General features: G+C 42.2%; 1 protein-coding gene and 1 long non-coding RNA gene across 5 annotated transcripts; one reads left to right on the top strand and one right to left on the bottom strand.

Moving 5' to 3' along the window:
• Window positions 1–911: 911 nt before the first annotated feature.
• On the bottom strand, window positions 912–4,211 carry LOC104000290 (uncharacterized). 2 transcript variants are annotated; one of them, XR_001978361.2, is made up of 5 exons: window positions 4,062–4,211; window positions 2,242–2,378; window positions 1,868–1,913; window positions 1,298–1,354; window positions 912–1,206 (listed from the first exon to the last, which is right to left on the bottom strand). It is a non-coding gene; the product is annotated as an uncharacterized LOC104000290 (long non-coding RNA). The 2 variants fall into 2 exon arrangements; XR_672847.3 differs by lacking the exon at window positions 1,868–1,913.
• Window positions 4,212–4,398: 187 nt separating this feature from the next.
• Window positions 4,399–20,963, top strand: LOC104000383 (mRNA-decapping enzyme subunit 2). 3 transcript variants are annotated; one of them, XM_009422530.3, is made up of 8 exons: window positions 4,399–4,595; window positions 5,073–5,224; window positions 5,819–5,946; window positions 7,733–7,831; window positions 18,418–18,570; window positions 19,395–19,498; window positions 19,595–19,662; window positions 20,333–20,963. In XM_009422530.3, the coding sequence occupies exons 1-8, from the start codon at window positions 4,516–4,518 to the stop codon at window positions 20,515–20,517; spliced, it is 969 nt and encodes a 322-aa protein (XP_009420805.2). In that variant the 5' UTR covers window positions 4,399–4,515; the 3' UTR covers window positions 20,518–20,963. The 3 variants fall into 3 exon arrangements, with proteins under 3 accessions (XP_009420805.2, XP_009420723.2, XP_009420885.2); XM_009422448.3 differs by having other exon boundaries at window positions 20,327–20,963; XM_009422610.3 differs by having other exon boundaries at window positions 4,400–4,595; window positions 20,336–20,963.
• The last annotated feature ends 858 nt before the right edge of the window (window positions 20,964–21,821 follow it).

The raw sequence follows: 21,821 nt of genomic DNA, 5'->3' as shown, positions 1-21,821 counted from the left end.
TGATTTCATCATATCACCTCTTTGCCTTGTTTTCTTTAGGACAACAACCGACAAGAAGTTGATAATGTTACTTATCTTTCCATATCCTTTGAAATATAAGGAAAAACAATTTCCTTGTCACTCAGCATGTTGAAATATATATGTATATATATGTATATATATATATATATGTATATATATGTATATGTATATATAGATATATATACATATATATGTATATATAGATATATACATATATATGTATATATATCTATATATACATACATATATATATATGTATATATATATATGTATGTATGTATATACATATATATATACATATATATATATATGTATATATATATATATATGTATATATATATAGATATATATACATACATACATATATATATACATGTATATATATATATATATATATATATATATATATATATATTATTGGATCCAATTATTATTGTTATTTCATTGATAATGACCCATAAACGATATTATTATGAACTTGTAAGCATCATCTCATATCGAATGATGTCGATCTTGATCTAGACCACAACATGTCATATGTGGACATGTGCACATTTATTAAAAAATCAAAAATTATAAAAATATTTTTTTTTTAATTTTTTTATTCAATGATATTTTTATTGTATTTAAATACATTCAAAGTGTATATAAGACATAAATAAATAAAAATTTTAGGTTATAAGAATGAACAAATAACCCCTAATTGGACTCGAACCAATCAAAATGATGCTCATCAAATCTAATAAGAGTTTCCAACCCCTTTTTTATCCAAATAAATAGATTAAATATTACTAATCATCCATTAGAAACTATGTGGGTGTGAGAGAGAGAATAACAGTGAGTGAAAGAGGTGAGGGAGGGGGATTTAAAGTCAACAAGGCTCCAATCCGTAAATATAATGATTATCTAGTTCAAATTTGGATCAGTAATGGCTAAATTTCAAACGATACCAATCCATAAATATAACGAGTTTCGATCGTATCAACTGATACATCACTCGTACCGATCGATACTTAGTCCACGATCAGCTTATGAACCAATACATACCATTTATTTTGTACCGTTTCGAGCAGTCAGTCAACCCTTCCTTGTACATATATACACCTTGATCTATATGTTATGTACATTTGAGTTCTGCAGCTTCCGAGCATTCAGCAACACTTGGGCCATCATGCATCCTTTTACCTGCACACACCAGTAGAAGTAAAAGAGCCATCTGTTTCCAATAATATAATACAAAAATCAGATTATTTTCTATTGGATTAAGTTCCTGTACCTGAAGGATCCCCTCAGACTTTTGTTCAAGTTTGATGTAACCATTGATGGTCAATGCCTGATGAATTAAAGAGAGAGACTTAGTCTAGTGGTTATGGAACCATATGGATATAGCAATAAAACCATGAAACCATTCCTCCTAATCCTATAACACATTACTTGAACTAAATAAATCCTTTATTCTTAACCAATTGGTTTTAAATATGATGACACTTTAAAGTCAACCTCTCTAGCAACATCAAGGAATTTGTATCATTAATAGGTCAAACTTGTAGAAGCAGAGATCTCAACATTGCTCCTCTTTAATATTAGGATCATTATCCTACAATTGGTACACTATGAATATTAGGATCCTTCCCAAAATAAAACACATCTGGTAATAAGATGAATCACAGCTAGTGACAGCCACCACAAGTAATTGAAACTTCAGGGTTCTAATACAACACACTTAACAAGTTCTCCACTTGAGAATTGCATCTAACCTAGGCATGTTTATTAGCTTAATTTGTCGGAAAAGTATCGGTACATAAATAGACAACTACAATTAATGTTTCGTTAATGAGTGACCAACCATGAGAGGCAATACCACTCAGATCCTTGTTTCGTTGATCCATGATCTGATAAAGATATCATTGAGATTAGCAAAGCATGAGGAAAAATAATTATAACAACAAAGCTTGTATATTTTCCATGGAATGGTAGAAGCATGATCTAAGATATGCAGTAAAATTTAAGTTTTTCTATGGCAAAACAGTGTGCTAAGATGTCTTCTTAAATGTACAAAAGAGAGGTTACATACAAAGGAATGGTGATGAGACAACACTAAAGCAAGTGGAAACAGTAGTGCACCATAGGTAAAACAGCAATAATATCATGCATGGCTTCAATAAACATAGAGAGAGAAAGAAAGGGTTAAAATCCTTGCTAATTAATCGAAGACAATACCAGGAATGAAAAGCTTGTGAAGAGCTTCTGCATGCCTCCCAAGTCTCAGCTACCTAGAGTCAGATTCGAAGTCTTTACAACACATATGATCTCATGGTTATTGATACTGGTGCAGATCCATACTTAATACCTTCGAGCTGAAATATCAGGAAGTGCAGATAGTATTAGGAAAAGCTTTAACTCAAATGATAGAGCAGTATCGAGGGGTCTTAAGAACATAGACTCATCGGTTGCCCTGGGAGCACATGAAAGAACAGAGAAGTTTGCAGACAAATCAATGATAACTGCTTTTTGACTTTTTTTTTTCTTTTGAGCTTTGCCAGATTAATCATTATAGGCATATGCAATGGCCGTAATTATCTGTGCAGGGTCCCGATGTCTTCTATAAACATACAAATGCTAAGATATCTAAAGATACTTTACTCTCTTTTTTTTCCCAAAGATACTTTACTTAAAAAATGAGGCATCAATTACAGCAAAACATAATCTGCAACATTCGAACAATCACAAAACAATCATCAAACTACAACCTGACTATGGTTCATGATTTGCATAATAACCAGGACCAGGACTTCAGAGCTCTGCTATGAGCTTGTACATTCAATTGACTGCGTACATTACAGAGCACCATGACTGAATATTCCAAGAGGAGATGGAGTAAGTGTCTTATACCAGCTAGTCTGTCTCCTAGAACATTCTGAATTTCCACACTGCTTATCAAACTTTGCTAATTTTGTGTTCATAATAAGAGGTAAAATTTGCAATAAACACTTAATGAGTAGGAACTATCGAACAAGCCAAGACTAAATAAAACTTTGATATGAACCACTGAGCATCCTTGTTTATACGAAATGGAATTTGACTAGAACAAAGCCGTATAGGTCATATTATCACAAGAAATAAGGTTGAAGGCAAGATTACTATGTTTTATTACATCGACAGTAGCTTATAAATCACATACGGAGTTTGAAATAATGGATTATGAAAAGAGGAGCATAAGATAACACCTGAGCCTGCAAGAACTAAGTGTACAAGGCTCTGTCATCGTCATTTAAAAATCTTACACCCAAATCCTGCAAACATAATTTTAGACGTGCAAAGGACTCGCTTTTGCCAATGTGAACTCGATATAATTGCAAAATATATGATACAAGTCAACTTCAGTCTTATCACCAATGTCATGTTTAATGTTGATTTAGTGTACAACATTATTCATATATTTCCCTAAAGCAAAATCCAGGATCCTTCAATTTACAAACAAAGGATGGGTCAAAGTCCTTTGTGCCATGAGAGAGAAGCTGTCTGCAGGAAGTGTCGTATGATGCTATGAGGTTAGGTATGCATGTAGTGGCCAAGATTGGTGTGTGTTGTGCATTGGAGAGTGTGTTAATTTGTGTCCCATTACACCCATAAAGTCAACCCCCCATGGAGATACTGAGTCCTCCATTTTGTAGACATCAATAATAACACAAGTTACACCTCATACTCCACTATATGTTTAATACACCTTTTCAGCATTCAACAGCCCACCTTCTTCACTTGTATACGCAGAAAACCTATCAAGAGAAGAGAAGAGGCCAAAACACATTGCACCTTTTTCTGTAATATGCTATATGCACTTTGTCACATATCATGAAATAAGCAGCAAGTCAATCTACAATACTATTCTATTGATTTGTAGTGAACTTGACTTTTCCTTTCATTCCCTCTACTTCTTCCCCAAACACCCATCTTTGAGAAGCATACCAGACTAATCCAAGTGCAGAACTCCATTCAAATAAACAAAACTAAAGCTGACAGAACCATCGCAAATATGTTACCTGTGAGGCGTTAGAGATCTTTACAACAACCAGTAGCAACATGATTTAAATCCCACTCCAGACTGTGCTGCAAGGAATCAAGAAATTGACCGGAACAAGAAACCAAACAAAGAACTCTACACATTGAAACCCTACAAGGGAAACAGGGGAAGAAGAAATGCTTATTTATTAGGCGAGCCCATTTCTCTGTGTTGTGAATCCGTCATAGTGGGCTTAAAACGGCCATTAAACGGTGCCGTTACACGTATTAGGCCTCCGGCCCAAATAATGGTACATCAATGTTTCTCCGTGACGCAACGCGTCCTCAAGTACTACTGCTATTATTACTTGCGTAAACTACATCTTCTTGTGACCTAAACTACAGACATCGTCTCTCTCTCTCTCTCTCTTCTCTCTCTCTCTCTCCGGCCACCAAGCGGAGCAGTGCGTGGCTGAGAGCGTGGGGGGATAGTGTATGGCAGGGCTGAGTCGCTCCTCGAGCTCTTCCATGAGGAATCTTTTTCCCCCTCAGGAGCTCCTTGATGATCTCTGCAGGTGCTTTTCCGTCGAACACTTCCCTCCGTGATCCCTTCTTTTCTCGTTTTGTTTCCTTGCTGAATCGTTATTTACTCGAGTGATCGGTCCATGTATTGAGTTGCGACAATCATGTACTGTCTATGTATTGGTGGTATCCTCGTTCCCCCCTTTTGCTATCTGAGGCAATTGGTTCCCTGCCGCCCCTAATTTTGCACATTTCGATTGCCATCGATGAGTTTTTGATTGATTGGAAACGAACTCCTTGGCTGCAATCTTGCTTGTTGATTGTGCTCCTTTGTTATATATGCAGCTCGATTAGTTCCTACACTTTGTAGATGTTACGCGTTTTGCGCCATTTAACGCGTTTTGTATATATATGCAGCTCGATTAGTTCCTACACTTTGTAGATGTTACGCGTTTTGTATGTATATGCAGCTCGATTAGTTCCTACACTTTGTAGATGTTACGCGTTTGACGCTAACTGCTTTCTTGCAGTCGATTTGTATTGAATGTCCCAAAAGAAGACCTGGAGTCATTTGAGAGGATCTTGTTCCTTCTCGAGCAAGCGCATTGGTTTTATGAAGACAACTCAGTTGAACAGAATCCATCATTGAAGTCCCTTTCTTTCAGGGAATTCACCTCTCTTAGTATCCTGCTTGATAATGAATGATTTTTTTTCTGGGATTTACTTTTCACTATAGAAATTATCGCAGGAGAGGCAATGAAATTTTAGAATTTGAAATTGTTAAGACGAATGTGAACCAACTTGCATCATACGTGATGGGGCTTGTGATGACTTTAATATGAATTGGTGATGAAGGATTATTTTTAAGTTGTTCCTTATATACCTAAGCTCTTGATTAGAATTGATGCCTCTTGAGCATCTCATTTCAGCTTAATTTGTTGTTGTTTCCACACAACAAATTATGCGTAGTCTCTTGTCATTTCTTGAGGCTTTGTTGCTCAAGCCTCTAAGATTGTGTCGGTAGATTGAATTCAATTTGTAAAACAAGTGCATACATTTTTATTAAACTCATTTGTTGATTAGATGTGTAAATGTTAACTAGGGTTTTTTCTTATATGCATGATCCTTCTGCAAGCTGTTGGGCTTATTTATTCCATGGTGGCCCTGATATCATATGATTGCTGCTTCACTGACACCATGCTCATTCATCTTCACTGAATTTTTTTAATATAAGCTCTTCACATTTTCAGTGATAGTTTTCTTTAATTCTTTATAGTGTTTAAGAGTTGTGCTGCTCTAAGACCATATATTGCACACATTGATGACATCTACAAGGATTTCACTTCTTACAAGTTCAGAGTTCCGGTGACTGGGGCAATTATTTTGGATGAGTCATATGAGCGGGTAAGCTTTAAAAAAGCATTTTTGTTTGAATTTAATCTTTTAGTTCTTCATTGTGCTCCTAGGCCTGAAAGTATGTAATCACGTAATTATTTGTGTTATTTTAGATCCTTAAAGAAATAATTTCTTTGTATTGGATTTTGGATAATGAGGAGGTTGCATAGGCATGCCAACCAGCGTGAACCTTTGTTCGATATTATGAGCACAGGGTGATATTGTCACCCAGAAGTGGCAGAAACAATATTGCCCCCACTAGAACTAAAATGGTAGTAAAATATCCACATAGTTGGCCCCAAGTAATTCCTACATTGTTGGCTTCTTGTTGCTGTTGTTGTTTGGATATATAATGACATATCTGCATTAGTACAACCTTTAAGTTCATTCGTTTTGTTGTTTTCTCTTATAAAATTTTGACTTATTGTAAAATCCTCAAAAGCTATGTTTTTTGTTGTTTGGGTACATGTAGTACATGTGTTTATATAGGATTACTGCTTTGTATCTTTTCTTAGTCCAAAATTTCCAAAAGGTTCTGTTGGTTGCATACCCACTTTATTGCAGATACTTAATTATCAAGCTCTTCTATTGTCGAATTTTTATCTTCTTGGTGCAGCCAAAGTTTCTTGAAGGCACTGTCAATTGTAGGCTTGTAGCATTATAATAAATCAGAGATTTCCAGTCAAAGTCCTTATATCAAGGTTTTATTTGAAACTTACATAGACTGAGTTGGGTTTTAGTTGTAGTTAGATTTGTTCATGTATTTTCATTCAGCTTCTATCATTTACTTGCTTTAGCGTATGGATTATTATGAGGCACTAATTGAATCATGTTTAAGTGTTAACAATGATAAAAAGGTTTTAATTAGTTGGTTGTCATATTTTTTAATTTTGCTTTCTAGTCATGGATTTAGATCCTTAGGAAAATATGGATGTTTTAGCCTTAAGTTTGGAGTCTTTTCATAATATTAGTTGTCTAATGATGACTGCTTCTTTGAGGAAAGTATTTAGGGTGATTGATTTATTGCCATGTTACAATCCTAGTATGCGTAGATGTTGTGCTTGTTCAAGTAAACTGTATTCTAGCTTAAAGCAACATATTAAGGGTTGGAATCAAAAAGTAACTGAAGCATGTCATTGATCACCTCATGGTTATGTTTTTTATTCTTTTTGTCACTAAGATTTTAGTGTTTATTTTTCTTAAAAAACATATTCATTACCATAACTGGCTGTATGGTATAAAATTCTCAACAATGCTCAATAGGAGGAAGAGTTTCATGCAGTCTAGATGGCATCTTACAAATTGTTATGTAGAATTCTTAACATCTGTTACTAGCTCTTTTAGTCATGATGCTACACCAGCCATCTGGCATATGGGATGTTTGTTGCATGTAAATGATTTGTATTGGATTTGAGTTTTTCAGTATTATCTTTTATGCAAGTTTTAATTCTGAGGTCAATTTCTAATTTGCTTGCTTCATTAGTCTCTTTTCAGTCAAAAGATCAGGCCATAATACAGTGTAAGAAACCTAGGGGGGAGATAAAGAGCAATAATTGAAACAAAATCTTCTATTGATATTTTAATGGCATCTTTTGTCTCTAGAGGCTGATGCATGTTGCTAAGCCCCATCTCTTGTAACATCTAGAGATGCTTATATGTCCTTGAAACAGTGAGTTTCACATATTCTATCTTAAAGCATCTATGCTTATACATCAAATGAGAAAGAACTTCCATGTTTGTCTTAGCTTTGAAGATAGGAAGAGTTTGGTCCTAATCTAAGATTCTTGTTTTGCAGTGTTTGCTTGTTAAAGGCTGGAAAGCTGGAGCAAGTTGGAGCTTTCCTCGTGGTAAAAAGAGTAAAGATGAGGAAGATCACACATGTGCTGTTCGTGAAGTTAGTACTTTTTCTGGTTATCTCAAGTTTTACCAAATATATTTTTGAATGGTTTAAAATGTGTAGATTCACAATTATTTTTTCACACTTTCTGATTATTAGAATACATTTCCAATTCATTTGCATTTTATCCTAGATGGCTATAAGATTGTGTGATGTCAAAATAACTTTTTGTTCTTAATGTTGAAATGGTTTTCATTCAAGTGAACCGGTAAGGGAACACAAATTTAGAAGTTATTAAACTAAATGTGTCAAGTAGACATGTTTAATTAATTAAATATATAAGTGAAGGTAGCATTGAAACAAGAAGGCAATGCTGATAGACTTGAAATTGTGAAGTCCATGTATGTAGCAGATACATGCAGCAAGTAGTTTGAAAAGAACTCACCCTGAGTCGGGAAATAGCTGCTTCTTGCTGTTTTTTCTTGTAAATTGAACAAGCTGGAAGTATGATTTAGAAAACTGTTTGCTGTTGAATTGTTGATTGACTACTGGATCACGAAACATGAGTTTTCCCATGGACAGGTTATGTTATGGTTTGAGTTCTACATCAAATTAATGTGCATTTGATTGTTGATATAAACCATTTCTAGTTTGATAGCATCTCTAACTTGGACATTAGGTGAGAAATCTAGTCAGTGGCATTATTGTGGTGCAGGTAGATTATTTATCTCATCGGGGCACAAATAGATTATTAATTTTGGAAGTCCTTTTCGTCCACTAAATTTCTTGTTTGATATGGAGGACATTTTCATTTGTGGTCCCTTTTCTCTTAGTATCATCCTTGTACATATATTTTTTACTTAACAAATTAACATGCAACATTCCCACATTCCTGCTGAATACTATTGCTATTTTGTTGAGACAGTGAAAAATATTACAAGATATTTTTTACTCAACAAGTTAACAAGTTTTCCTTGACCTTGGAAAGTCACTATTGCTATTTTGTTGAGACAGTGATATATTACAAGGTATATAGAACCAGGTTCGCAATACCGTACCGTACCGGAGTTTCGATCTGGGCTCGGTACCGGTACGGTACGGTATACCGCTCTGTCACGACCTTAGCTGGTTTTGCCTAAGGCGTGCGGCACCCTCGCGCGTCCGTCCGCAAAGGTCAGCCTCCCCGAAGCCCCCCCATTGTCCCTTAGGACCAACAAAAGAGAGAACGGGTTAAAGAGAACGCCTCAATCGGGATCCACAAGCAAACATGTCCGAAAAACACTTCATAGACAATGCAAATTACAAACAGACTTTACATGCTCTGAACAGTGGCACAATAAAGGGTAAAATGGTCCATTACAGACCGAAAAGCTCTCGCACGTGTCCACATGACACAACCTTTATTTACAAGCCTAAAGAGGCCACCAACCCAACTAACATGGGACTATTTAGCCTTCGGCCGCCCCTCTACCTGCTGTACAAGGCATGAACATGCCAAAAGACAACGGACAGACATAAGCATTACATCCAACATCTTGTTCAGAAGTTTGTCCGTTACATTCTCCCCCACTTATCCCTTCGATGTCCTCGTCGAAGCCTTTGTGAACACTGCAACTCTTCGCCTTTGCTGAGTCTTCAATCTTCTGCTCCAACTGCAATGCGCCTCCTGGCTCCCAGCTGCTCTCCGCTGCTGTTTCTGAGTAGTCGAACCTTTGATCCGCCATGCTGCTTCAACTCGCCAATGACTCTGACTCTGGTGTGGGGTTGGCTAAGTTGTATTGATCCTCGTTGATTCCTGCGGATCCACCAAATGAAGGAAAAGACCATTTTTACTGCGTCAGTCTCTCAAAATTTCCACATGCTGCTTGAACTGGGGGGATGCTTGTTGGAGCTTTAACGAGCATCGTCTCGCAAACTTCTGAAGCTTTGGGTCCTTCCTCCACAAAATCTGCTCATTGACTCTTCTTTTAGTTAGTTGTCACATCCAAGTAGGTTCGCATCACTTCCGCTTTCGATTGGCATTTCGTTGGGAAATGAAGCGGACAATCTACTCTCAGAAGCACTGATCACCGTTGGTGAGGATTTGACAACTATTGTCTTCCATTATCTTCGAAGGGTCTTTGAACTTGTGCAGAGCTCCTCTGCTGGATAGATAAGAGAACTGGGGTACTCGGTTTCGCCCGTTCTCTTAAGAGTTGAGAAGGCAAAGGTTACTTTGACTTCGCCCGCCTCCTCGAGGTTGTACTTCATGCATCGAGCTGGTTACTGGTCTTCGCCTGCTCTTTGCTCACACTTCTGAAGCACTTGAAGTGTTTGCACTCCTTGCATTGAGTTAGCTACTGTGATTCACCTTCTCAATGCCATCGAACTTCTGGAATGCGGGAAGTTTTCACCCCAACTTGGAGTAATTCTCTGATAGATGAGGTCGCCTCTGGGATTGTACCGTCTTCTCCATCAACCCTGCCGCCTACTCCACTGAGTAGCAAAGGTACAGCACCGCGTACTGCCTGCTTCGTTCCTTGGTCGTGCACTCTTGCGTGACCCGAAGTCCTTCACTTACGGCTATCTTGATGAGAAACTTGTTGACACCGGTCTTACGAAATTTCTTGGCCTCTGCCCTTCAGCCTTGTCTCGGTACTTGGAGATTGCCTCTGCATGCTCCACCTCCTCGGCCCCTTTCACGACCAAGCGCTCTCCTTCCATGAGAGCAAGGGATCAATGACTTGCACGGAAGTCCCGCCTCTGCGGTACCATGGAGCTGCCATGCCCATGGCCCTACTATCCGTCGCCTCGCCTCTGTATCCCTTTTCTTCACAATCAGTAGAGATGTCTCCGTGGCACTCCTCTGAGTCCACCTCCATTCTAACTGATGCTTGATTTTGGGTAGCTAAGTCCCTCTGGACTCGTCGTCGCTTCCTCGCCCCTTTCGACCCCCTGCTTCAACACCTCTGTGTTCTCCAAGCAGTCTGTTTGGTCGATGGAAAGACAGACTGCAACTCCCATGCATGGCCTCTGCCATCACGTTGTAGAGTTTGCACCGATTCTGTTCTCCTTAGCTTCCTTGGTAGCAACGTTCGCTTACTCGACCTTGTCCTCTGACTTGTCGGGCTCCCTTAAGCGAATATGAGCTCTGGAGCAGTCCAACTCTCCAGCTGCTTCGATCATACCTCTGCATGATCAAGTCCCTCCCATGGAACTCATTGGTACTTGCATTCGAACTTTTCCCTTGGTGGAACCCAGCCCCCATATGTTGATGACCAAGGTTTTCATCCGATGCAAAATTCGGTGCATGCCCGGAAGACCCGCCTCTGCGGTACCATGGCCTTCACTCCTTGAATCCATAGCCCTTCTTGCCGTCGTGTTGTTCACCAAAGCTGAGCTCCCAGTAGCTCCCGATCATACCTCCATATGATCTCATCCCTCACGGGACAGATTGTGTGTATCGCATTGCCACGAACTGTTCCACCACGATCCGCTGCACCATGTCGCCTCCTTGTAACGGACAAACTTCTGAACAAGATGTTGGATGTAATGCTTATGTCTGTCCGTTGTCTTTTGGCATGTTCATGCCTTGTACATCAGGTAGAGGGGCGGCCGAAGGCTTATAAGTCCCATTTTAGTTGGGTTGGTGGCCTCTTTAGGCTTGTAAATAAAGGTTGTGTCATGTGGACACGTGCGAGAGCTTATCGGTCTGTAATGGACCATTTTACCCTTTGTTGTGCAACTATTCAGAGCTTGTAAAGTCTGTTTGTAATTTGCATTGTCTATGAAGTGTTTTTCGGACATGTTTGCTTGTGGATCCCGATTGAGGCGTTCTCTTTAACCCGTTCTCTCTTTTGTTGGTCCTAAGGGACAATGGGAGGCTTCGGGGAGGCTGACCTTTGCGGACGGACGCGCGAGGGTGCCGCACGCCTTAGCCAAAACCAGCTAAGGCCGTGACATTATGGTATCAGAGCGGGACAAGCACTCATAGAAACACTTGACATGCAAACGTGGGGGACCTAGCGGGGCTGCGTTGAGGGCAGTCAGCACACGCACGACCGTTTGAGGGAAAACGAGCATGGAGATGTAGGGAAAAGAGTCGCTCAGAGGAGCGAGCATCCGAGATTGGCATTCAGAGGAATGGCCAACCCTTCGCGCAAGAGGCACCACGAGAACAGGCAAGCTTGGTTGAATTTGGAGCGCACAAAGGTTGGGATGGCTGAGTTTGAGCTACGGCTCAACGTTGACAACTTTACTTGATGGTGCTCAAGGCAAGCGAGGCGCTTGGCAAAGGACGAGACCATGCAAAGTGGAATGAGTTGCTCAGTGACCGAAAGAGTTGTGCAAAGCTCACAGAGGTGAGGGGAATTGCTAACTCGAAGAATTCGGTACTCATGCATGGGCTTGTATGCGGACGATGGAATGTTCGTGGCCATCCCAAGGCGGTCGAGATTCGGCGTCATGGAGCATTGAAACTTTCTCTTCGGCATGCAAAGGATACGTCCGGAGGAGGCTGAAGTGTGCAACGAGTTTAGCATGTTGCTAGGCCTTGAGGGGTGCGGCGGTGGCTGTATTGACGTGGAGGCGCAATCTAGCAAGTGCGTTTGCAAGAGGCAGAACAATGCACAGTTTGTTCAGCAGATCGGAGTAGTCCAAGGGGATGGTGGTCTCCAAAACGAAGAGAGATGTTGCTCTAACGGGACAGTTATCTAGGAGGGATAAGTCTCGGCACTCCAGAGGGAGAATCATGTGAGACGGACTTCACAAGTTGAGGAGGAGTACCTCACAAACAACAACTCCACGAAGCTCGGTGGACCGAGCAAGCAGCGAGGAGTTGCCGCATGATCTCGCTCGAGAGAATGCATTGGTGGATGCATTGCGAGATCAAGTGGGGGAGCGACCTAAAGCAACTTATGAAGGTACACTTGGAGTCGATGTGGAGATCGGACTCAAGGGAGGGCTGACCCGTGGAATGGTGGGCGCGAGGGCCACCATCGACTCAATGCAAAAACGAGGAGCGGAGCAACTTGGGTGTAACTTGGCGAAGTACCCAAGCCGCATGAAGGGAGCCAGCATAGAAGTTGGAACATGGAGCAGAGGCACGATGCTTTCCTTAGACATAGGTCAAGGACATGAACTCTTGCAGAGGCAAGAGTAGGATCATGTTGTTCCATGGGTCCTTCTTTCTGACGGAGCGGACTCATCTTGCATGGTGCCAAAGACGAAGGGAGCTTCGCGGCACATGCACCTTAACTCGGAAAAGCATTTGATGGAGGAACTAAGGCGACTCAATTTGCGGAGGCGAAGTTGGGTTCAGAAGGGCCTTAGCACGGGGCAAGGGGACGCAGAGGCGGGTACTCTTGAAGAATATGCCACAGTGTTGCCATTTGAGTTGCTATGAAGGAAGCAGTGCGTAGCGGAGATTGTGCTGGTAGGGGCAGAGGCCCAGGATCCAGACAATGGTGCACAGATTACAGTGAAGTCGGTGGACTTCGAGAGCTACTAGGCGATGGACTGTCCTAGAGCGGTGCTTCATCTAGGTGTGACCCAGGAGTGGGTGGATGAAGGTCGATTGCCAGAGGAGCGAACAAAATCGAAGGTGGAAGGGACCCTGCGATGTATTGGCAGAGGCCACACATGGAGGGTTCACAATTCGAGTTTATTCCACAAGGATCAGAATGCAATGGAGATGTCACCAGGAGGCGACATGGTGCAGCGGATCGTGGTGGAACAGTTCGTGGCAATGCGATACACACAATCTGTCCCGTGAGGGATGAGATCATATGGAGGTATGATCGGGAGCTACTGGGAGCTCCGCTTTGGTGAACAACACGACGACAGGAAGGGCTATGGATTCAAGGAGTGAAGGCCATGGTACCGCAGAGGCGGGTCTTCCGGGCGTGCACTAAATTTTGCATCGGATGAAAGCCTTGGTCATCAGCATATGGGGGCTGTGTTCCACCAAGGGAAAAGTTCGAATGCAAGTACCAGTGAGTTCCATGGGAGGGACTTAATCATACAGAGGTATGATCGAAGCAGCTGGAGAGTTGGACTGCTCCAGAGCTCATATTCGCTTAAGGGAGCCCGACAAGTCAGAGGACAAGGTCGAGTAAGCGAACGTTGCTACCAAGGAAGCTAAGGAGAACAGAATCGGTGCAAACTCTACAACGTGATGGCTGAGGCCATGCATGGGAGTTGCAGTCTGTCTTTCCATCGACCAAACAGACTGCTTGGAGAACACAGAGGTGTTGAAGCAGGGGGTCGAAAGGGGCGAGGAAGCGACGACGAGTCCAGAGGGACTTAGCTACCCAAAATCAAGCATCAGTTAGAATGGAGGTGGACTCAGAGGAGTGCCACGGAGACATCTCTACTGATTGTGAAGAAAAGGGATACAGAGGCGAGGCGACAGATAGTAGGGCCATGGGCATGGCAGCTCCATGGTACCGCAGAGGCGGGACTTCCGTGCAAGTCATTGATCCCTTGCTCTCATGGAAGGAGAGCGCTTGGTCGTGAAAGGGGCCGAGGAGGTGGAGCATGCAGAGGCAATCTCCAAGTACCGAGACAAGGCTGAAGGGCAGAGGCCAAGAAATTTCGTAAGACCGGTGTCAACAAGTTTCTCATCAAGATAGCCGTAAGTGAAGGACTTCGGGTCACGCAAGAGTGCACGACCAAGGAACGAAGCAGGCAGTACGCGGTGCTGTACCTTTGCTACTCAGTGGAGTAGGCGGCAGGGTTGATGGAGAAGACGGTACAATCCTAGAGGCGACCTCATCTATCAGAGAATTACTCCAAGTTGGGGTGAAAACTTCCCGCATTCCAGAAGTTCGATGGCATTGAGAAGGTGAATCACAGTAGCTAACTCAATGCAAGGAGTGCAAACAATTCAAGTGCTTCAGAAGTGTGAGCAAAGAGCAGGCGAAGACCAGTAACCAGCTCGATGCATGAAGTACAACCTCGAGGAGGCGGGCGAAGTCAAAGTAACCTTTGCCTTCTCAACTCTTAAGAGAACGAGCGAAACCGAGTACCCCAGTTCTCTTATCTATCCAGCAGAGGAGCTCTGCACAAGTTCAAAGACCCTTCGAAGATAATGGAAGACAATAGTTGTCAAATCCTCACCAACGGTGATCAGTGCTACTGAGAGTAGATTGTCCGCTTCATTTCCCAACGAAATGCCAATCGAAAGCGGAAGTGATGCGAACCTACTTGGATGTGACAACTAACTAAAAGAAGAGTCAATGAGCAGATTTTGTGGAGGAATGACCCAAAGCTTCAGAAGTTTGCGAGACGATGCTCGTTAAAGCTCCAACAAGCATCCCCCCAGTTCAAGCAGCATGTGGAAATTTTGAGAGACTGGCGCAGTAAAAATGGTCTTTTCCTTCATTTGGTGGATCCGCAGGAATCAACGAGGATCAATACAACTTAGCCAACCCCACACCAGAGTCAGAGTCATTGGCGAGTTGAAGCAGCATGGCGGATCAAAGGTTCGATTACTCAGAAACAGCAGCGGAGAGCAGCTGGGAGCCAGGAGGTGCATTGCAGCTGGAGCAGAAGATTGAAGACTCAGCAAAGGCGAAGAGTTGCAGTGCTCACAAAGGCTTCGACGAGGACGTCGAAGGGATAAGTGGGGGAGAATGTAACGGACAAACTTCTGAACAAGATGTTGGATGTAATGCTTATGTCTGTCCGTTGTCTTTTGGCATGTTCATGCCTTGTACAGCAGGTAGAGGGGCGGCCGAAGGCTAAATAGTCCCATGTTAGTTGGGTTGGTGGCCTCTTTAGGCTTGTAAATAAAGGTTGTGTCATGTGGACACGTGCGAGAGCTTTTCGGTCTGTAATGGACCAATTTACCCTTTATTGTGCCACTGTTCAGAGCATGTAAAGTCTGTTTGTAATTTGCATTGTCTATGAAGTGTTTTTCGGACATGTTTGCTTGTGGATCCCGATTAAGGCGTTCTCTTTAACCCGTTCTCTCTTTTGTTGGTCCTAAGGGACAATGGGAGGCTTCGGGGAGGCTGACCTTTGCGGACGGACGCGCGAGGGTGCCGGACGCCTTAGGCAAAACCAGCTAATGCCGTGACATCCTGGTGACATCTCCATTGCATTCTGATCCTTGTGGAATAAACTCGAATTGTGAACCCTCCATGTGTGGCCTCTGCCAATACATCGCAGGGTCCCTTCCACCTTCGATTTTGTTCGCTCCTCTAGCAATCGACCTTCATCCACCCACTCCTGGGTCACACCTAGATGAAGCACCGCTCTAGGATAGTCCGTCGCCTAGTAGCTCTCGAAGTCCACCGACTTCACTGTAATCTGTGCACCATTGTCTGGATCCTGGGCCTCTGCCCCTACCAACACAATCTCCGCTGCGCACTGCTTCCTTCATAGCAACTCAAATGGCAACACTGTGGCATATTCTTCAAGAGTACCCGCCTCTGCGTCCTCTTGCCCCGTGCTAAGGCCCTTCTGAACCCAACTTCGCCTCCGCAAATTGAGTCGCCTTAGTTCCTCCATCAAATGCTTCTCCGAGTTAAGGTGCATGTGCCGCGAAGCTCCCTTCGTCTTTGGCACCATGCAAGATGAGTCTGCTCCGTCAGAAAGAAGGACCCATGGAACAACATGATCCTACTCTTGTCTCTCTGCAAGAGTTCATGTCCTTGACCTCTGTCTAAGGAAAACACTGTGCCTCTGCTCCATGTTCCAACTTCTATGCTGGCTCCCTTCATGCGGCTTGGGTACTTCTCCAAGTTACACCCAAGTTGTTCCGCTCCTCGTTTTTGCATTGAGTCGATGGTGGCCCTCGCGCCCACCATTCCACGGGTCAGCCCTCCCTTGAGTCCGATCTCCACATCGACTCCAAGTGTACCTTCATAAGTTGCTTTAGGTCGCTCCCCCACTTGATCTCGCAATGCATCCACCAATGCATTCTCTCAAGCGAGATCATGCGACAACTCCTCGCCGCTTGCTCAGTCCATCGAGCTTCGTGAAGTTGTTGTTTGTGAGGTACTCCTCCTCAACATGTGAAGTCCGTCTCACATGATTCTCCCTCTGGAGTGCCGAGACTTATCCTTCCTAGATAACTGTCCCGTTAGAGCAACATCTCTCTTCGTTTCGGAGACCACCATCCCCTTGGACTACTCCGATCTGCTGAACAAACTGTGCATTGTTCTGCCTCTTGCAAACGCACTTGCTAGATTGCGCCTCCACGTCAATACAGCCACCGCCGCACCCCTCAAGGCCTAGCAACATGCTAAACTCGTTGCACACTTCAGCCTCCTCCGGACGTATCCTTTGCATGCCGAAGAGAAAGTTTCAATGCTCCATGGCGCCGAATCTCGACCGCCTTGGGATGGCCACGAACATTCCATCGTCCGCATACAAGCCCATGCATGAGTACCGAATTCTTCGAGTTAGCAATTCCCTTCACCTCTGTGAGCTTTGCACAACTCTTTCGGTCACTGAGCAACTCATTCCACTTTGCATGGTCTCGTCCTTTGCCAAGCGCCTCGCTTGCCTTGAGCACCATCAAGTAAAGTTGTCAACATTGAGCCGTAGCTCAAACTCAGCCATCCCAACCTTTCTGCGCTCCGCATTTTTCCAAGCTTGCCTGTTCTCGTGGTGCCTTTTGCGCGAAGGGTTGGCCATTCCTCTGAATGCCAATGTTAGATGCCCGCTCCTCTAAGCGACTCTTTTCCCTACATCTCCATGCCCGTTTTCCCTCAAACGGTCGCGCGTGCTGATTGCCCTCAACGCAGCCCCGCTAGGTCCCCCACGTTTGCATGTCAAGTGTTTCTATGAGTGCTTGTCCCGCTCTGATACCATAATGTCACGACCTTAGCTGGTTTTGCCTAAGGCGTGCGGCACCCTCGCGCGTCCGTCCGCAAAGGTCAGCCTCCCCGAAGCCCCCCCCCATTGTCCCTTAGGACCAACAAAAGAGAGAACGGGTTAAAGAGAACGTCTCAATCGGGATCCACAAGCAAACATGTCCGAAAAACACTTCATAAACAATGCAAATTACAAACAGACTTTACATGCTCTGAACAGTGGCATAACAAAGGGTAAAATGGTCCATTACAGACCGAAAAGCTCTCGCACGTGTCCACATGACACAACCTTTATTTACAAGCCTAAAGAGGCCACCAACCCAACTAACATGGGACTATTTAGCCTTCGGCCGCCCCTCTACCTGCTGTACAAGGTATGAACATGCCAAAAGACAACGGACAGACATAAGCATTACGTCCAACATCTTGTTTAGAAGTTTGTCCGTTACAGCTCGGTACACCCAGGTGTACCGAGCGGTATATTCAGGCGTGTCGAGCACTGTAGCAGTGCTACAGTGCTGCTGCAGTGTCGGAACGGTAACATATGGTCCGCGTACCGAAAGTCTGTCGGACCGGTACTACAAACCATGTATAGAACTCTGTTGTAATACGACCTGATCTCACTGTAGCATTTTGGTACTATGGAACTAAATGAGTGCATTTTTTAGTTACTATTTTGCTGTAGGTTGCGTAATTGTTAGTACAATTATGATATGTCTCTTAATTTATCATTGAATGATCTCTGGGTACATTTCTTTTTTACTCATGCGAACTATAATCTACTTTTGTTTGTGTTCACAACAAAATTTATTAATTCATTCATGTAAATGATAATCACAGGTCCTTGAGGAAACTGGGTTTGATGTTTCCAAGCTTTTGAAAATTGATGAGTATATTGAAGTCGTAATTGGACAGCAAAGGGTACGACTCTATATTATTGCTGGGGTGAAGGAGGACACAGTTTTTGCTCCTCTAACCAAAAAGGAGATCAGTGTATGTAGTCTCGCTAGTTCTTTATAATTTTGTTCAGTCAAATTGTCACAATGTTTTGATGGAACAAAACCAGCTAATACTTAACTTTTCTGTCTCTATGAATCAAATTTAAGCAATGTTTCTAAATAAACCTTAGTAATATAGCTTTAGAAACTTATTTCCTTTTGTGTTTTCCTTTGTTTGCAGCTGTTTGTTGGTGTTAAATTTACGCAATAAGCTTTGATACTACTTTCAGGGCTATTATAACACTTTTTTTTCTTTAACTAATAGTATCATCTATGAATTTACTTTTCATGACAATGTGACATGCCAAATTTACTGGGTGGGATGGGCACAGCATATTTTGTAGCTTGGTTTTCATACTGTACTGGTACCAGCTGCATGCCTGATTCTATTTTGGCAACTTTTCACATGTACACACCATCACATGCACCATGTTGTGCCTGTGAGTCACATGCCTGCAACTATGCAGCCATGGCTCGCTGTACAGTCTTATCTACATGTTGGTTGATACGGTGCACAACTAGAGTGGCTGATCCATGGTATCTTCTTAGTATTCATTTACCTGGCCATTCTGAGGGAATAGTTCTTTAATCTACTTTAGAACTAGGTCTTCAGTTGACCCTGTGCCTGACAAGAAATGCAGAAGGGGAGAAATCAGAAATGGTTATATTTAGATTTACTTTTGGTCTATTCTTGCTTGCAGATTCCTCTGTCCTCATGTTTCTGTTATCTCCCATCTATGCTTTATAGAACAGAATGGAAATGGGAATTTTTAGCATTAAACCTGACCTCTACAGTGCATGCTTGATTGCTGCTTGTAGGAAATCTCATGGCACCGGCTAGATGAACTGCAGCCAGCTGGTGATGATATTACATCACGTGGAGTAAATGGTTTAAAGCTTTATATGGTTGCTCCATTCCTGACGTTAGTATCTTCTATTATCTTCTGTGCAAAATTATTTTTTCTATTAATATTACTTATTTGACATATTAGTCCTTGTTCTTTTTAATAACCGAGCAGATCTCTGAAAGCATGGATTGCATCACATCCTCCTTCAATACCTCTGAAATTGGATTCATCTTCAAAAGGTTCAATCACTACCACCCTCTTTTTCTCGTTAATGGATGTGGTTTCCTGGTTTCTGATTATAGAAGATTCATTTCAACCATCTTTCCCCCCACTGATGTTTCCTTTGCAAGTAGATCTTTTACAAGTCTCCTTCAGCAACATCCTGGTGCATGTTCATGAAACCTGAACCATATCTGTGTATAGATCACAACAAAGGACAACAGAGGCATTTAAGAGTAGATCAATTTTCTTGATTTTGGGTTATTCCCAACATTTATTTACAGCAAGGAATAGATACCCACATTTTTTTTTGCCATAAAGTCACCTAAGACGTTTAGGATGATTCTGGGATTCTTGAGAGAATGTCCGTCATAATTCTCTTTGCTTGATAAGTATTCATCATGTTGAGATCATTACTGTCACCATTTCCAGCATCTACCTCACGAACTTCATTTGTCAGCTTCGACTTGGCCTACCTTCATGCAACTCCCCTTCAGCACCTTTTTCTCTCTAAACACTATGCAAAAAGGAAAATTTTTCAAGGGCATTTCATTAAAGTGGCAAAGTGAACTAAAATCCAAGTCCTAGTGCAGTCAGTCGACAGAGTTATATATCGTCTCTTTAGACCCTATACCAACCAATCAACAGAGTTTTATGTTCCGACTGATTGAGTGCTCTTTCAAGCTTTAGCAGGAACTTCCGTCTGGAAGGCCAAGAATAATGCAGATGGCGGGATGCCTTCAGACAATGCACCACTCAGACTTGGATCTGAACCACAAAAGTCCGATAATGGACCTGGCAAAAGTTTCAGAAACTTCAAGTTTGACACTGCTAGCATCCTACAGGCAATGGAAGCTGCTTTTGCTGCCAACTGAGGTGTTATCCTCCATGGTAGTTTGTCAGATGGGTGTAGGTTGCGTTGACCTGTAACTTCCACGTTAAGCACACTTGATTTTTCTTCTCATGCATGGCCCCATCATCATATACTCATTGGCGACAGCAGAAATCAGAGTCTAGATGGCCACGTACTCCACCGAGACTTTTGAGAGGCAGTTGGACACTTTAACTATTCTAATTGGGAACCATCTACACAGAGCTCTTGGCCTCTGATACCTTTGCGCCCTTTGTTAGTAGCATAACGAAACTGTGGGTTTGCTTATTCATCAGTATGTGTATAGCTGACGATGTATCTGGAAGTCCTTGGCCATATATTACAGAGTCGACGAGGCATCCCATGGAGAACCACGTTACCTTTGATTCCATTGGTCATTTGTTAATAGCATTACTTTAGCTTATCTATTCATCAACGTTTGGTTATTCATCTTTACGTGTTTATCTTATGTGACATATTTGGAACTTGGAAGTTGATGAATTTTGTGAACCTTTGTATTTTGAATCTATTAAATTTTATAGTATAATAGTTGTAATAAAAGATCGTGATAGATGCATATATTGAATAATATTTTTATATTTTCTACATCTTCAATCAATTTATGATTTAATGATCAATTTAGGATTTGAATAATTGATCTGGTTGTATAATTTAAGTGTTTTTTTTCAAAATTTATATAAATAATCATCACTTCAATGGATAAAATTCATCAATTTTTATAATATATTTCCTAATTCTATATGGTATTAGAGTTTCTTTTGGTTCGAGTAAGATTTTTATTATTATTATTTTTTTCTAGTAACAACAATCCCTCCCCTCTGTTAATATGTCGTTGTCGGTTTCTTACAACTCCTCAACTTGATTTGTCGATCCCTTTTCTTTACCAATTGATCTTGCTTCTACACAGAGATCCCTCGGTGCTACCTCTTCTCTGGCACTCTTCTACCCTCTATCGATGCTGCGTAGATTTGTAGCTATCAACTCAATGTTCCTCTGCTTTGATCAATCAACAGATCTAATCAGTCCTTCGACAACGTTGATCTAATCTGCCACCTCCGGTGACGTTGATTTCGATGATCGTACCCTTGCTTCTCCTCAATGATCACCTACCTTCTGCTTTTCATCGATCAGATTCGTTGTGTATTTTCGCTTTTGCTAGGCAATCTTCGTTGATCGATTCCATGTCTACTCCCTCACCTTCACTTTGTTCGATGCCCTCCGGTCCGATCGCGTTGCCCTCCGTCCACCTCTAGAAGGTTGCTTGCTTGTTCACTGCCTCCTCAGATC

Source organism: Musa acuminata, chromosome BXJ3-4 (genome assembly GCF_036884655.1).
Source record: "Musa acuminata AAA Group cultivar baxijiao chromosome BXJ3-4, Cavendish_Baxijiao_AAA, whole genome shotgun sequence".
Lineage (NCBI taxonomy): Eukaryota > Viridiplantae > Streptophyta > Magnoliopsida > Zingiberales > Musaceae > Musa > Musa acuminata.
The sequence above is the reverse complement of the archived record's forward strand: the minus strand, read 5'-3'. Positions and strand labels throughout refer to the sequence as shown.